Source organism: Stylophora pistillata, chromosome 8, assembly GCF_964205215.1.
Source record: "Stylophora pistillata chromosome 8, jaStyPist1.2, whole genome shotgun sequence".
Classification (NCBI taxonomy): Eukaryota; Metazoa; Cnidaria; class Anthozoa; order Scleractinia; family Pocilloporidae; genus Stylophora; species Stylophora pistillata.
In genome coordinates, this window is record NC_142526.1 from 19,273,640 (window position 1) to 19,288,201 (window position 14,562).

General features: G+C 37.2%; 2 protein-coding genes across 4 annotated transcripts; one reads left to right on the forward strand and one right to left on the reverse strand.

The window, feature by feature from the left end:
* Positions 1-6,273: 6,273 nt before the first annotated feature.
* Positions 6,274-9,525, reverse strand: LOC111338742 (claudin domain-containing protein 2). 2 transcript variants are annotated; one of them, XM_022945263.2, is made up of 3 exons: positions 9,196-9,525; positions 6,747-6,887; positions 6,274-6,629 (listed from the first exon to the last, which is right to left on the reverse strand). In XM_022945263.2, the coding sequence occupies exons 1-3, from the start codon at positions 9,434-9,436 to the stop codon at positions 6,487-6,489; spliced, it is 525 nt and encodes a 174-aa protein (XP_022800998.2). In that variant the 5' UTR covers positions 9,437-9,525; the 3' UTR covers positions 6,274-6,486. The 2 variants fall into 2 exon arrangements, with proteins under 2 accessions (XP_022800998.2, XP_022800999.2); XM_022945264.2 differs by lacking the exon at positions 9,196-9,525 and adding an exon at positions 8,565-8,891.
* Positions 9,526-9,722: 197 nt separating this feature from the next.
* On the forward strand, positions 9,723-13,707 carry LOC111338741 (uncharacterized). 2 transcript variants are annotated; one of them, XM_022945262.2, is made up of 4 exons: positions 9,723-9,863; positions 10,375-10,466; positions 11,366-11,501; positions 12,090-13,707. In XM_022945262.2, the coding sequence occupies exons 2-4, from the start codon at positions 10,395-10,397 to the stop codon at positions 13,319-13,321; spliced, it is 1,440 nt and encodes a 479-aa protein (XP_022800997.2). In that variant the 5' UTR covers positions 9,723-9,863; positions 10,375-10,394; the 3' UTR covers positions 13,322-13,707. The 2 variants fall into 2 exon arrangements, with proteins under 2 accessions (XP_022800997.2, XP_088586412.1); XM_088730286.1 differs by lacking the exon at positions 9,723-9,863 and having other exon boundaries at positions 10,246-10,466.
* Positions 13,708-14,562: the final 855 nt, after the last annotated feature.

A 14,562-nucleotide genomic window follows, 5' to 3' on the forward strand; every position in this document is an offset into this window, starting at 1 on the left:
CCCAGAGAAAATATTGGGCACTGGGAAGAAGTCCAACATCACCCGGGCATGTGCGGTTTGCTTTCCTGCCCAAAAGAAGATCCTAAAAAGGGCAGGAGAGAAAAGGAAGAGGCCAGGAAAAGAGTCTAGCTTTCAGTGCAGTGTCTGTAAAGTAGCCCTCTGTATACAGGACTGCTTCCAGTTGTTCCACACTGTTCAGGACTATGTTGCTGCCTACATTCGAAGACACGATGCCAATAATGACAATGAGGATGCTGAAACTAACTGATCATAACCATTATTCATCTTTTGTTTGGTTTTGTTAGGTTTTGAAGTCAATTCAAACACAGAAATACATAAATTTACAACATAGACCCCAACAACTGAGCTGACTGTTTTGAACTAATTCAAAACCAAACAATGTACATAAATTCCTAATTTTGATTATGTGTTGACTTGACAAGTATGCAGTCTTGCTACTGTATTAAGAAAAACAAATGTTGTCACAGACACAGGAATTGTTTTATTAAGCTGGTGGACTAGGGCTTAACTCTGATTGCCATTTTAGGCTTATACAGATAATTTTTGGAAGAAATTAATATGATTTGTTTTTTGTTAATGTATAATTTTTGTCAAGTTTTTCCAAAAGCATGATTTCATAGCTAAAATTTTAAAAGCAAAACAGGTTAAAAGTTTATTGTAATAGAATAATCAGAAAGGCAATTTCTTAAGCTTTAATTTGATATATAGGTTGTTGGGATTTGATGAAATGCAAAGCTTGCACTGCTGATGAAAGGATCAACTGTCGTGTATAAGTGTGTTACTAAAAATAAAGTCAGTTTAGGGGATTGTAACCTGAACTCGAACTCAGCATGATAAGGGTTAAGCAGTAGTAGCGATTCCCAGTCAACTCAACTACGAAAACCTCGAGTACAAAAAAAAAAAAAAAAACAACAACAACAACAAGAAACGATTCGATCTTGATGAGAAACAATGATTTCTCACTTTGAAAATTTTCACACTGATATTTACTGGCCTCTATTATCTATTAGCTATGTAGCCCTTAACTTTTATATTTTGTTGGTGCATTTGAGAAGATGAGTTTGTTTAGATGAGCCCTTCCCGTTTGCGAGAAATTGAAATTTTGAGAATCAAAGGAAACAAGTTTTAACCAGGGAATATAAACAGTTTATATTCTCTTGTTTTTGACTAAAATAAAAATTCAACGCCCGAAAATGCAACGAAAGAACGACGGTCAAACGATAAAATGCTCACCGACTCAGCTCATCTCGCGCCTTTTTACTTTTTAATTTTCTCTTTGATTATTACGTTACAATCACGCACATTTTTTAGTTTTCTCTCTTTGATTGTTACGTTAGAATATCGCACATCTTTTAGTTCTCTCTCTTTGATTATAACGTCAGAATGTGGTGAGAGAGAGAGAGAGAGAGAGAGAGAGAGAGAGAGAGAGAAAGAGAGAGAAAGCTTTATTTAGAGAGGGTAGCACGTAATAGCTAGAAGCTAATGAACTTGTGGCCCTCAGAACACCCACCCATCCCACCCCAGGGGAGGACATCCATCACACAGTAATCTCGTGCGTGGGAAATTAACGTCTCCTACCCCTAACCCTGCACGAGACGGGGCCTACGGTTTATTCGTCCTTATCCGAGAAGACTAGAATATCTAACCATTTCTTGATATTATAGAAAGGTAGAAAATTCTCCTCAGTTATTTTAAGACCCTGAGTGTTGGTCCGGCCGGGACTTGAACCCTCGACCTCCCGCACAACAGTCCGGTGCTCTACCAACTGAGCTAACTAGGAGGCGTATATTTAGTTTCTTCTTTGATTGTTGCGTCAGAATTTCCCGTCTTTTTAGCTTTCTCTCTTCGATTGTGACGTAATTCTCGAGTATTTCTACTTTTCTCTTATTGATTGTAACGTCAGAATCTTGCGCATTTTTAGTTTTCTCTCTTTCATTGTTACGTTATCATCTCGCGCACTTTTATTTTTTTATCTTTGATTGTTACGTTAGAATCTCGCGCACTTTTAGTTTTCTCTCTTCGGCTGTTCCGTTAGCATCTCGCGCACTTTTAGTTTTCTCTCTTTGGTTGTTACGTTAGCATCTCGCGCACTTTTTGTTTTCTCTCTTTCATTGTTACGTTAGCATCTCGCGCACTTTTAGTTTTCTCTCTTTGATTGTTACGTCAGAATCTCGTGCACTTTTAGTTTTATCTCTTTGATTGTTACGTCAGAATCTCGCGCAATTTTAGTTTTCTCTTTCATTGTTACATGAGAATCTTGCGCATTTTTAGTTTTCTCTTTTTCATTGTTACGTCAGAATCTCGCGCATTTTTAGCTTTCTCTCTTTCATTGTTACATCAGAATCTTGCGCATTTTTAGTTTTCTCTCTTTGATTGTTACGTCAGAATGTGGCGCATTTTAGCTTTCTCTCTTTGATTGTTACATCAGAATCTTGCGCATTTTTAGTTTTCTCTCTTTAATTGTTGCGGTAGAATCTTTCGCATTTTAGCTTTCTCTGTTTGATTGTTACATCAGAATCTTGCGCATTTTTAGTTTTCTCTCTTTGATTGTTACGTTAGAATCTTGCGCATTTTAGCTTTCTCTCTGTGATTGTTACATCAGAATCGTGCGCATTTTTAGTTTTCTCTCTTTGATTGTTACGTTACAATCTTACCCAATCTCCTTTGATTGTTTTGTTGGTATCTCGCGTATTTTCAGCTTTCTTTCTTTGATTGTGAGATTAGATTCTTGCGCAATTTCAATTTTCTCTCTTTTATTGTTATGTGAGAATCTCGCCCTTTTTTACTTTACTCTCTTAGATTGTTACGTTAGTATCTCGCGCATTTTCTTTCACACTTACGTTCGCAATTTTAACTCTTGTGTCCCTCTCGTCTTTTTGAATTTTTGAAAAGACCTCAGAACATTTTGTGGGAGGAATACAACTACTTCTAAAGTGGTCTTTGTAATTTTCTCCCTCTCCGTCTGTCCCATCTATCTTTGCGAGTATAAAGTTTGGTCCCCTGGTATGCCTCGGGATGCCATGTTTCACGATGATGTACGTACAGGGAACAAGGAATGAACCTGTTTTGCGAAGGTTTGTCCTAGTAATTGATGCGTTTTTACAGGTGTTCATACTCCATTAAAAAACTCGACGTGCTTTATTTGCAGGATAGATCGCAGGTCATTTGGAATATCCGATGTTTCGTGGGAAGACTCGAATTTGTTTCCATCAAATTTGGCAAGAATCACTCATTTGGGCTCATCCTCGGTGTAAAAACCTGTGAAGCTCACGAGTGACGTAAAACAAAGACAACAAAACATTACAAACAATAGGGTCATCATCATCATCAATCCTTTTCATGCCTCGTGGCACATTGGGCCTTCACAGAGCTTTTCCACTGCTCTCGACTGGTTGCTGCTGTCCGCACCTCCTCCCACGACCTCCAACCTGTCTCTTGCCTTTCTTTCTCTACTGTACGTCTCCAAGTGGTTTTTGGTCTTCCCCTTCTCCTTTTACCTTCTGTCGCCCAGCTTTTAGAAACATTGCAATCATTCAAATGATGCACGATCCTCGCAGTAGAGAGCGCTATTTATGCAATAGCGAAAATCAGGCCTGTACGGGATTCGAACCACTGACCTCTGCGATACTAGTGCAGCGCTCTACCAATTGAGCTAACAAGCCAACTGGGAGCAGGCCGTTAAGTTGATTCGTAATAAACCCGTGATGATAAATCAGATATGATGAATATATGAAGTTGATATATTTTGAACTGCGGTTAAAGATACGCATGATGCACGATCCTCGCAGTAGAGGCCTGATCCTCGCAGTACAGGCCTTATTTTTTTCAGGTCTGTTTTGTCTTTTCTTTGTTGATTTTGAGTCTCACCCATCTGGCCTCTTCATCCAGCCTTGTTGTTTTATCCTGAATCTGCTGCTTGGTAGATGAGAGCAGGACTACATCGTCCGCAAAGTCCAGGTCATCCAGTTTTGAAGTAAACTTCCATCTAATACCATTTTCACCACTGCCAACTGCTCTTCGCATTACCCAATCCATAACAATCAAGAACAAAAATCCCCACATCTTACATCCTTGTCTTACACCAGTTTTAATGTCAAGCCACTCACAAACAATAGGGTACAGCAAAACAATACCTCATGAAACAAAGAAAACCTCGTCAGGTTTTTACACCGAGGATGACCCCTCATTTGGGACTCACCCAAGTCGTCTTTAAGTTTAAAGTGCACCTAAACCCAAAAATTTTTTTTCGCTTAACGAAATAAGCTTATTTTTTGGAGTATTTCTGTGCAAAAATTTTTTAATTTGGTTAAATCTTAAATTTTCTGTGCCTAGTCAAAATACGGAAAATCGGCCGCCATCTTGCCCCACGAACGAGTTTAAAGAGGAATGGCTCTAGCGGATAAGGTGACGTCAAATCGAGAACACGAAAGTCTGCTTTTCACACATTTTCACTTGTTTGGGAAGGTTGTGGTCGATATTGTCCGAAATATGCCGACCAGGTGTGTTGTATGAGGAATGTATGAAGCGTGATACCCTCTTGCAAATTTCGCACGTTGCTACATCCTCCTACAACACACTTAGTCGGCATATTTTCGGACAAAATCGACTACAACTTTCCCAAACAAGCGAAAATGTGTGAAATGCAGACTTTCGTGTTCTCGATTTGACGTCACATTACCTGCTAGAGCCATTCCTCTTTAAACTCGGCCGTGGGGCAAGATGGCGGCCGATTTTCCGTATTTTGACTGGGCACAGGCAATTGAAGATTTGAGCAAATAAAAAAATGTTTGCACAGAAATACTCCAAAAAATACGCTTATTTCGTTAAGCGAAAAAAAATTTTGGGTCTAGGTGCACTTTAAAGTACATTCAGCTGACTTTTCAAGAGGATGTGGTGTTGCTATGGTAATTCCTCAAGTTAAGGAATGACCCTTGAGTCCAGGTTGTGCATGACATCATGAATTATCAAGATAAGGTCTGAGTTAAATGCTAAGGATATATTCACCGAATACAAATATGGCGACCAATTTGAGTTGCCATTGTTCTGGACTCACTAGCCTCTCACACATGTAAAAATCCTTTTGTGTTTCCATGTGAAGACAAGGCTAGTAAGTCCAGAATAATGGCAATTCAAACTGGACACCAAATTTGCATTCCGCGTATGAATCTGCTAAAGCCGAAGGCTGAGGCAGATAACATAAACACAAGAATTTAATAACTGTTTCATAATGTGCTGCCATGAGAACACTTCGTGGATAAGAGGCTTGGAAGCTAGGCAGACTTTGAACTCAACATGATAAATGCTGATACTGCTTCTATCATCTCAGCTACACACATTATTGTGTAGTGATTGAATGCTCTTGAACAAGTCTAATGTATAACAATAGTGATGGTATTGATCTATCAAACAACCTTTAAAGAATAAAGAAATGTTTTTTAGGGTCCTTAACTGGGAAATTCAACTCAGTGCCACACTATGAAATATTCTACTCAGTCAAAACACAAGGAAACACACTTTGCTTTGTCGAATATATTTAAATTTTCCTAGCATTCCTAAGGTGGAGGAAACATATTTCTAAAAATACCCAAAATAACCAATAAACATGTTCTTGAAACACAAGGTTGTCAAGGTTAATTAGGGTATTTTTTCAAAGGGAAGCAATCAATAAATTTGCATTTGCAATGAAAAACAAGGCAAAACAGAACAAAACAATCCTAATTATGTACAAAATTGTGTCTCAGTATAAATACTTAGCATGCATTGCTATGCATACTGGGTAACAAAAAATGTCTCAAAAGGTGAAAAAACTTTTTACATCCACAATTTAGTAAAAGTTACATCAGATGCCAGGCTATGCAATGATATTTATCTCACTTGAAATGTTATGGACTCATTCCATAATTTTAACCTTATACATTTTTAAATTCTACTTTCTAATCTAATAAAAAATACATTAACTAAAGCCAATAAATAGAAACAAAAAAACTGTAACCATCAGTGTTGTGACTTTGTAAACTTTGCTTGGTTTAAATTTTATTCCATTTGGAGAAGAAAATTGTGTCGCTGTCATAGAAAAACTAAACTACAGGGAAAAAAAGCAAAAAGCACTTTTAACAAGAGAAATCCTGGTAATTTGTTGAACATATTTAACCCTTGATGATAACGTTTTCAAGCATAATAATTTTTGATTTTGTTGTCAACATCATTATTTCATTCAGATGAGGATCCTTTAGAAATCAAGTTTTTTTGAGATGTTGATTGTTATGACATACAAGGATTAAAGGTGCACTGTAGAATACTTTGAGCCCAGCAACAAATCCACATAAAATTTTTACACACTTAAGTTACAAAATGTTCAAATGCCATTCTTGACTTTGAGGCCATAATGCTAGTTATGTCCAACTGGAACAATCTGGTGTTGAAGTCTACTTTCTGTTTGATTTGTCAGTTGGGCTCTGCAATTCCTCAGCGATCTGCCATAATTAACACAAATGCTATAATGGACAATGCCACTGTAGACCATCCTCCGCCATATGACCAGCTGAAGAACACATCATCCTTCCAGTTAAAAAATGTGAAGACCAGCAAAGCGATAACCACAAGAATAGCTACATAGAAAAACAGAGAGGAGATTGTTTAAAACAAAAATCAAATCCAAGTTTTTCAGGTGCCTTTTCCTCATGAAGGTTAATAACAAGACTCAACAGCTATTATGTTGTACATACCTGCTGCACAGAAGAATCCGCCTACAGTAAAGGATGGAAAAGGATGTCCCTTTCGTATTGCTGCCACAATGGCTATGATAAAGGCAATTAAATGGCAGACGAGGGCCAGAAACATCAAGGCAATCACTGCTCCATTCCAGTCTGAAAAAAAAAAAAAAAAACAATATCTATAAGTACTCAAAACATTTTCATTCAATTAGAGAGAGAGAGACCAGCATTTATTTTTGTCCCATCCTGTAGATAACCATGAACATCAAAGCTTAAATAAGGAGGGACATGGCAGTGGTGTGGAGTAAATAAATGTGCTGATTTTGAACTCTGCTCTGCCTACAATCATACTCAGGACAAATTTATTATACATAACCACAAAATTGATAAAATGATTGTTAATAAAAAAAGATAAAAACTTGTCTGAAGAGAGAGCCCTAAAAGTCAACACCACTGGCAGTGAATATTTTAGACAGGAAAACATTGGTAAATATTCTGTTCAATGAGGCAGGACAATGTTTCCAGAACGATGTACACATCAGCTAGTCTGATGAGCTTCAAAAAGAAGGAAAATTTAAGCTTGAATTTTTTCCCTTGCATATCATCAATTATCTGCATGAATATTTGTCAGTAGTCAGTTGTCCTCAAGCTTCAGTCTCCTTAATCTGTTTGTTTCTTGGAATAGCTAAGGTTTCTGAACAAACATCAGCGCATTTCTTATTGTAAACCACGGCACTTGTTTAAAATGGGTCATGTAATGCTGGAAACTATCATTGTTTATGTTCATGCCTGGATATTCTTTGTTGGGACATCATTAATTGAGGTAATTTTTTCTTAGTTTTAGGCTGTGGCAGTGTTCTGCTAACACAGTCATGTTTCTGTTTGTTACCGTATAGGCACTGCCACCAGTAATTATTTGAGGCAAAAAATCAACCTGAAAATTACACACTGTTACATACTGCATTAATTCTGTTGTAAACAGCAAATCAAAGTAAGAGTATTTGCTTCTGTAGGAGAACAACAAAGTACAGTGTACAATTGTACAATCAAATAAAAATTGTGGACTAGTTACTAAATGACAAGCATGTTACGCATAAACCACATAAAATTGGTCTCATATTGGATTATGCTGTTATTCAAGATTTCTTTAAATCACACCAGGAACCTGTAAATATATAACCACGCAGTTACAAGCTGTTCTGTCTTTACACAGAGGCTTCACCCTTCCAATAGTGTTAGTGGTCAATTGAAACTTGATTGATTTAGTAACATTGACTCAGAGGTCCTAACACACTGCACAGTGAAAAAGCAACAGTTGCAAATCATATCTAATGCACTTTTTGATTGTTTATTATTGATGAGAATCACTGCTATTTCGTAGAAAATTCCAGAACATGCTTGTATTCTAAGAGAAGAGAATATTCAGTATGTTGTTTTCAAACTTTTCACAATAATTTACTGGTAGTTCATGAAATAAGACTAAAATCTGAAACACAAAAGTTTCTATGAACAACAAATATTCTCATAAAGATTCACAACCTTTAAAATATGTATAAGAACTGTTCATAATTAGAATAATTATTCGAAACTATCAAGTTTCTTGCTGACATCGATCTATTTAACTCCGAGTTAACAGAATTAGTTACTGACAGAAGTTACACTGTAAAGTTACTTTGATGTTATAGAAAGATTTATCATGTAGGGAGACTATGAGCAAACTTACTGCCCTATCAGTCAGCCAGATACTAGTAAGGAACACAAATGTACACAAGACACGCAAATATTTTATCTTCGATATACTATTTAGAAACAAATCCGAAAATGATCTACCTGGTCTTCCCAAATCATGTAATGTTGTGCAGCTATCGGCAGCAACTACAGTGCTATTGATCGAGGTTTCAGAACAAGTTTGAAACAAGCCTTCATGATGATATTGTACACCTCCGATTTCCTTTGCTTCTTTCCACCACACTAGCCAAAAGTCGGTGGCTAGTGCCAAAATTCCTAACAGAATTGCCGCTAAACAGCTCACAAAGCTTGTTATGACTTTGATCATTGTTTAGTATTAACGTGTGTTCCCTCAGAGCTGCGCTTTCCCGAGAACGAAATCACAGGGTGTGCCGATTAAAATTTGAAAGGAATCTGTACGTAGCGTTCTGCTTGATTAACATGCATGCTTTCATTTATGCTCGCTTCACTTCACGCATAAAAATATTTTACGTATGATTTTAAAAATTACAACGCAATGGTTCACTAGTTACAATGATTAAAAACTTTTCGCAGTCTATCTCGCACAAGTCAAAAGAAAGAAATCGTCACTGACAGGTAGTTACGTCGAGCGCTGCTCCTTTCAAATCTTAGATTCGGTTATGGAGTAAAAAAAAAGTGACTAGAAAGTTCCTGTACTACGCCTACTTCCCTCTACTAACCATTTTCAAAGGTTACCAAATTAACTGCTCACCTGATTCCAGTACATCCTTGAGCGTGTGCTTGTCACTGGAACAATCAGACTCCGCGCTGATGAGTTCGTCTGTAACGTTGTCCCTGGATTCCCAGCAATGCCTGAACAAACCTCGGTAATGAGTGATGTTTCTGTTGTGAGAAACTATCACCCACTGCAGCCAGTAGGTCGTGGCTAAGCTCAAAATTATCATCAAGATCGCTGCAAAGGCGCAGACGACCGATGTTATGACTTTGATCATGATATCACGTTTGTCGTAGCGACAGATCGGTACAAATTTTGTTAGGATCGTTCGAATCTGTAACCGAAATGCCGTGTAAACTAAATACCGCTAGGGTTTGTGGGTATGGCCCTAGTATGCGCGAATGGCGCGCGGGTATAATGCGAGTTTACGCGCGGACGCGTGGAGGTAAACGATCATGAACTCGTTTGAATATCGCGCCCAGGTGAGAATGTACGTCATAATTTTATATCTTCAGGTGTTAGTTTTGATTCTGTTATCGTTCCTTATCCGGCCTCCTTTGGAACCTAACTTTCACATGACGGTGTCCGTGACGGTGTAAAAAAAAAGCGATGACATATCTTTGAACTCTGACCTAAGCAGACATGCGATGTGAGCTTCAAACATGGATTTCTCCGGCTGACATAGAAAATTGAGTGAAGATCTGGTAAGTTATCCTGGGAAAATGTGAATTTATTTTTGCTGCTTATGAACATTTTATTTCATGGGATGGGATGTGGAAAGAAAGTTGGACAGATCTCTTTGTTTAAGTGGAAATCAGCGAACGTGCCCTAAACGATCTTTGATGGGTTTTTGAACGGTTCTAGAATTTGTCATGACGCGAATCAAAGCTTCAAAGCAGCAACTTTGACTGTGTTGCAATGACTTGCAAGCCCTCAAGCTTCATAGGTCAATTTTTCTCCATTTCAAAACTTTTGCAGTGAAAAGAGAAAACTGAAGCTCTTTTTATTCTCGTCAATTAAGTTTTTAAGAAATCGACGATCTACTCGGGCGCAATCAGTAAATTCACATCATTTGTCATTCTGATCGACTACTGTTTTCTCATGGGAAAACGAATATCTATTTGTTGTTGTTATGTTATGTAACGAGACTAGAACCAAGGGAACTGTCCATCTTTTGTCTTGCCTTTCCGAGTGATCTGCCTCTCTGCTTTGCAGTAAACCCCTCTGGTCGCAATATGCGAAATAAAACGACCTTCTACACGTCTTCCTCGGCGGAATGGAGTGGAGCAGCGAATTCCGATAAAAAGGTTAGTTGTTATTTTTCAAATTTACAGGTCTCGACGAAACATTTAACCCTTACGACTTGAGGTCTCCTAAGCTGAATGCAGTGATTGAGGATCGTTATAGGAAACGACACTCATTTATTATTAAATGCCTGTTATCTTCAGCCTTGTTGGTGCTGGCAATCTTTCGTATTTCATATTTCTACAAATGTCACGAGAAATAAACATTACGCCATGTCACGTAATATTCAGGTTGCTTCGTTGCGTAATGGAGTGCACAAAAAAAAACTGAATAATTTTGCTCAGAGTGTTGCGCGAAAAATTGGAAACGAGGCATAAGATCTAATTTCATTACATTTCAATACAGCAAAATTTAAAGGCCTTTGCGATTTTTGATCTCATGAAATCACGGTTTTCGTGTGCATATGCGAAGTATGGGGGCGGTTTCGAACTTCTAGAACAATGTCAAAGGGATTCTTCGGCGCGAAGTTGAATCCAGTATTTTGTCTCTTCAAAGCAACAATTTTTTTACAAACCATAAAACTAGTCAATTTGAGCCAAGTGCATCTACTTGAGTGGACGACTGTTAATTTGAGATTGTTAATTTGGGACAGGAAATGCTCATGATCACTGCTCTAAATATGTACCGGAAATTGGGAGACAATGTTCTGAAAATAGGGAAATGATTGGATTTTAAATTTGTTCAAAAAAAGGAAAGGGTTCTAATAATAGTAAGTTGGTTGGATGGTTTCTTGAGCAAAATAGAGGGAATCTGGAATCTGGTTGAAATTTTTTTTTTTAACCCAACGACAATTTTCACATCTCATTTTCAGTGGTATAGGGTATTTCAAAACTTTTCTTAAGTCCTGAAGTGCGTTTGTTTTATTTGTTGATCTTTTTCCAACTTATTTTCTATCGTTTAGATGTCCAGCGCACTGAACATTCACCGTGGTAGCAGTGAGTCTGTGAATGTTCCCATTTTAAGAGCAGCTGAAGTGGGTGAAAGATGGCCGATCCTCTTGTGGTTCTACTTCAAGACATTAGGGCTTTATCATTCTGGTAAAAGCATAACTGTAGTACAGTTTCCTGTTTTTAATGCCGATATTTAAACATATTCCTCAAAATTTTTTTTTGTTAAGTTCCTCTGTTCTCAGATATTTGGTGTAAAATACCCAAGGCATTTCCTGATAAGTGTCATAGGATCAAAGTACACTTCAAGAAAAGTAATTCCTTCAAACTAAACTTTCATGTGTCCTGTTTCTTAAAAAACAGCTGTTATTCTGTTTCCTGTACCTGTTTGGTGTCATCTGACTAGCAGTTCTCCTACTACCTCCAATAATATGCTGGAAAGTAGTTGAGAGAATGTAATGTTACATCAAGATAGTGTCCTTCAAACATTAAATATTTCTATTGTTATCACTTTGTTTTCAGAATAATGTAGAGATAAGTGGAGATGTTACTAGTAATCATTGATCATATTTGGGAGTTTAAAGGGTTAATATATCAACATGGGTGTACACTTTAGTAAACACATAAATTAACCATTCCTGGGTGCTCTGAATACAACAGAGAGCCTTGTCAGTCATGTCATGGGCTCCATGTTCATTTTGATACTGTGTTACATCTGATTTATTTTTCTTTCTTTAGGTTTTCTGGTTTGCTCCAAACTATGCAACAGATGCATAAAGTCAAAGAAGCACACTGCATTCTACTACACAGATAATCAGTGTAAAGTATGTGACAGCTTGACATGGGATTACAAAGGTGTGCCAACTGTTATCACTGATCATGAAATTGGCTCATCCTTTCTGAACCACTGTGGAAGTGGCTTTCTGTCATTGGTGTGGCTCCTGCTCATAACTGGTATAACATTAGCTAACATTGTGCTATTGATAACAAGCTATGCAAATTCTGGCTGTGATATTGTTCATGTGCTTGCCTGGATTGGAATGAAGCTGTTGCTCTATGTTGGTCCATTCACTTGTCTCATTTCTGTTGTGCACACCACATGGCCAACTATGTTCATGGGAAGCTGGTCAAATGCATTGGCTGTAGAATTCCTTGTCCATCGTATGCGATTTGTGAACATGAAGGATAAGCAGTTTGCTGGTTACGCCCTCTTCCTTGGGAGCTTGGCTGTGATGTGCACCCAGTGTCTGAAGATAGCAGCGCCATATTTTGACCCAGAGCTGGTCTCACCCATGGTTGCTAATGAAACACTTTCTAGTCTAACGACTTTGGTTCCTCTTCACTTTTTTGTCATTGTAGAAGGCTACATTAACTTTGGTGGATTTTGCTACTTAGTGTACCTTCTACGTTGCAGCTATGAGTCAGAAATCAAATTGGTAACAAAGTTTCTGCGTGAAAACATCAACAACATTGATTTGTGTCGAGCTCGTTTGGCTGAAGCATTTGATGCCTTCCACAAATTCCGTGAATTTTCCTCAGGTTGGATTGCACTGAACCTAATTCTATGCACAGTCTGTCTTTTTCTTGAGTTACATGTGTGGATTGTAAAGACCAATCCATTGCCTTTTTTTCAATATTTGCATTCACTTCTGTTACTCTTCTTCTTAATGCTGCCAATCATCTCTCTTGGAAATGTTGATGTTGATTATTTGTGGAATCGCTTGGTTCGCCAAGTTAGTCGTCAGAGGAGGTCAGAGCAGGAAGATTGCTGGGATAAAGTTATGCAGTTTCTTCTGGAACAGCGTGCTGGTGCACGTCCATGGAGAGCTGTTTTGGCATTCTTCTTGTCAGCTATTGCGGTATTCTCTGCCATTCAGTTTAGACTGTGGTCGAACAATCAGAAGATTGTCAATGTGTATACAATGACAAATGGAAGTTTATCTTTAATGCAGCAATTTCATTACTCATGAAATATAATTATCAAATGATGTTCATTGCAGTGTTTGACTCAAATAGAATGGTTTTTTATACCAATCATATTCTTGGTGAAGATTTTTTGACAGTCCAATTTTTAATTATTTATTGATCAGAGGGGATATTAAATTTTGAAAAGCAATGATTGGGGCTGGAATGACATGTTAACTTGAGAAATTGGATGTTTTGAAAATGTTGTGACTCTTAAACTAATAGCAATGAAGATTCGCTTGGATGGACATAGAATTATTTATTAGGATGTATTATTAATGATTATTTTGAGGAACTTGTTGTTTTCACATCCTGTTATTCAGTTTTTAAAAGGAAATGAAAAGTAAAACTTGTAAGAATTGTATAATAAAAGCTACCAGTCAAATTTTCATTTCATGTTCATTGAACTGTGTGGTCTGTTGAAATTAAAATGTCCTTGCAGTATGCTCAGTATGAACATCTGAAAATTTCTTTGGCTTTGTGCATTATTATGGTACACAATCATAAACCTTTCTTATGTTTTTTACTTTATTGTGCAATCTGTTAATTTTGATGAAATATTAAATAGAAGTTTATTTGCAATTGATACTGCTTACACTGACCTATGGGAATTCTCTGTTTGTCTGGTGTTATTACTTATTATTGCATTTTTTAACTAATAATTCTATTAACCCTTTCCATCAAACTATTTCCATTCCTATCAGGGATGAATCTACAATGAATATCTATATATATATAAAAAAAAAAACTAACCAGACCAATTGCTAACGACTATTTAACTCATTAATTCTCAAAATCAATTTGTAATTAATAAATTTTTAATATATTTTGTGCCTTGTAAAGCTCTTGAAGAAGCTGTGTGTATTCCATAACCTCCAGTAATGACACATTTGTCAGATATCAAGAGAGTCCTTACCATGCAGGGTTCGTACAGGTCATGGAAAACCTGGAAAGTCATGGAATTTCAAAATTTCATTTTCCAGGCCTGGAAAGTCATGCAATTTACGTGTGGGTGATGGAAAGTCATGGAAAATCAATAATTATGCTCTCTATGAGTGAAAGGCAATAAGACCCAAAGTTGAAAAGTTAACTGACGAGTCCAAAAATCAGATTTAATTTCATTAGAAATAAACAGAAGCACGCATTGTGAGAATGTTTGCAAACATTCTTTCACACTGCATTCTAGTCATGGAATCTTTCAAAAGGTCATGGAAAAAGTCATGGAAAGTCATGGAATTTTAACAGG